The following is a 2,579-nucleotide window of genomic DNA, read 5'->3' as shown; positions in this document are numbered from 1 at the left end:
CACTCCTATTGTGCCTGCAACAGTTATGACTCCAGTGATGGTTGCTAATACCCCTCTAGTGGAAAGCTCTCTACCCAGACGCTTCATCTCTAGGTTGATGCGAAATGAGGATGGTGGGAGAAGGTTTGCTAGTGAGGGTGTGACCTTTATGGAGGCTTTGTCTAACTCTATGCACAAAGCTAGACTGGGGTTGATTGAGTACAAGAATATGGAGACGGGGGAGTCAAGTAAGACCATTACTGAATATGGGTAGCTGTGGTTTCTGGAACATCAGAGGTCTGAATAATCCCAATAAACAATTAGAAATAAAGAGATTTTTATCTCAAAATAAAGTGGGTTTATTTGGCTTGTTAGAAACAAAAATTAAGAATAACAAGTGGAACAAAGTTAGGTTTAATTTGTGTGATAATTGGTCTATTTGTACAAATTCTAGTTTGCATAAAGGGGGAAGGATTTGGCTTATTTCGGATCCTAATTCATTTGAAGTTGAGGTGTATGATATCTCTATCCAGAGTATACATACCAAAGTGTTGGACAAAGCAAGAAGGAAAATGTTTTGGTTCATTGTTATTTATGGTTTGAACAAGCAGGCTGAAACAATTCCTTTATGGGACAGTCTGAGGTAATACCAAAATAATGTGAGAGGACCATGGTTAGTTGGAGGTGATTTCAATGCAATCATGACCAGCAATGAAAGAATTGGGGGAGCTCTTATAACTCATGCTGAGATGATTCCTCTGGCTCAGGTGGTTCAGGACTGTCATATAGAAGATCTAGGGGCAAGGGGATCTTTCTACACCTGGACTAACAAGCATGAGTATGGAACCAAGGTTTACAGCAGGCTGGACAAGGTTCTGGTTAATGTGGAGTGGGTGACCATGTTCCCTGATAGCTATGTGCACTATTTGCCTGAAGGTTTATTTGACCATTGTCCTGGTCTTATTCATTTTGAGGGGGAGATCCATAGGGGAGGCACACCTTTCAAATATTTTAATATGTGGTCTTTAGCACCAGAATATGATAGTATTATCAGAAATGGTTGGAGTAAGGAGTGGAAAGGGACTCCAATGTTTAGAATTGTCCAAAAATTGAGGGGTTTAAAAGCTGACCTGAGAAAACTGAATAAAGAGCATTTTGGGGACATTGAGAATCTTACTCATGTTGCTGAGATTGCTTTGCATCAGTTTCAGACACTGTTAGTTCAAGATCCTCTTAATGAAGAGTTGTGCCTGTCTGAAAGAGAGTGTGCAAAAGCTAGTTGAACTAAAAAGGGCCAGGGATCAATATATGAGGCAAAAAGCAAAATGTGAGTGGATGAAATCTGGTGATGATAACACTGCTTACTTCCATGCTCGAATCAAAAGAAGAAGGGCTAGGAATAAGGTGTTTCAAATTAAGGATATGAATCAAAGTATGTGTTCCAAACCTGAAGATATTCAGAATGCATTTGAGCAGTATTATAAAATTCTGTTGGGAACTTCTAAAGAGGTTACAAGTATCAATAAGAAGATTGTGGCAGCTGGTCAGTGCTTAACACAGGAACATTGTGCTATCCTGTTAGTACCTGTAACTGCTGAAGAAATCAAAGAGACTATGTTTGCTATTCCAGGTACAAAAGATTCAGGACCTGGTGGCTATAATAGTCAGTTCTTCAACGATAACTGGGGAATTGTTGGGCATGATGTGGTTGCTGCAGTAAAAGGGGTGTTTTAATCTGGGCAACTGCTAAAACAGTGCAACAATACTATCATAACCCTTATACCTAAAGTTGAGGTGCCTGAAAGTGTGTTGTAATTCAGGCCAATTGCCTGCTGTAACACAATTTATAAGTGTCTTTATAAGGTTTTGTGTGCAAGACTGGGACACGTACTCCCTAATGTGATCAGTACATCTCAAAGTGCTTTCATTAAAGGGATAGACATTGTAGGAAACATTTTGATATGCCAGCATTTGATCAAATTGTACAAAAGAAAGAGCTGTTCCCCAAGACTCCTGATGAAATTGGACTTACAGAAAGTATATGATTCTGTTGAGTGGAGCTTTGTGAATGGCATGTTGGAGGTAATGGGATTCCATGCAAGATTTACTCAAATTGTTATGCAATGTATGACTACCCCGTCTTATTCTTTGGCTCTAAATGGCAACATTTTTGGATATTTTAAGGGACAAAGAGGGCTCAGACAAGGAGATCTCCTCTCCCCTCTTATATTCACCATCTACCTTGAGTATCTAAGTAGAATTTTGAGGGTGGTTCAGAAGTTGGAGACTTTTAAATTTCATCCACTGTGCAACATGGTTCAATTATCACACCTGTGTTTTGCTAATGACCTGATTTTGTTCTGCCAAGGGGATAGAGCATCGGTTACTTTACTGCCAAAGTCCTTTAAATACTTTTCCAAAGCATATGGGCTGGTCATGAATAAGGGGAAGTCCAATATCTACTGTAATGGAATTGATGAAATGTTGGTAAAAGAGATTGAAATGCTGGAATTAAAAGGGGGACAATACCTTTTAAGTACCTGGGAGTTAATGTCTCCCCTAAGAGACCCTGAATCCTTGACTGTACTTGTCTAGTTGAG

General features: G+C 39.4%; 1 protein-coding gene across 1 annotated transcript; it reads left to right on the top strand.

Moving 5' to 3' along the window:
* Positions 1-680: 680 nt before the first annotated feature.
* On the top strand, positions 681-1,262 carry LOC141595601 (uncharacterized). Its single transcript, XM_074415564.1, has one exon. The coding sequence runs from the start codon at positions 681-683 to the stop codon at positions 1,260-1,262; it is 582 nt and encodes a 193-aa protein (XP_074271665.1).
* Positions 1,263-2,579: the final 1,317 nt, after the last annotated feature.

Source organism: Silene latifolia, chromosome 8 (assembly GCF_048544455.1).
Source record: "Silene latifolia isolate original U9 population chromosome 8, ASM4854445v1, whole genome shotgun sequence".
In the NCBI taxonomy this organism is placed as follows: Eukaryota; Viridiplantae; Streptophyta; class Magnoliopsida; order Caryophyllales; family Caryophyllaceae; genus Silene; species Silene latifolia.
This window is presented reverse-complemented; position numbering and strand designations above follow the sequence as displayed.

Coding starts and splice junctions, on each gene's coding strand:
- LOC141595601 (XM_074415564.1), top strand. CDS start 681: ATGACCAGCAATGAAAGAATTGGGGGAGCTCTTATAACTCATGCTGAG.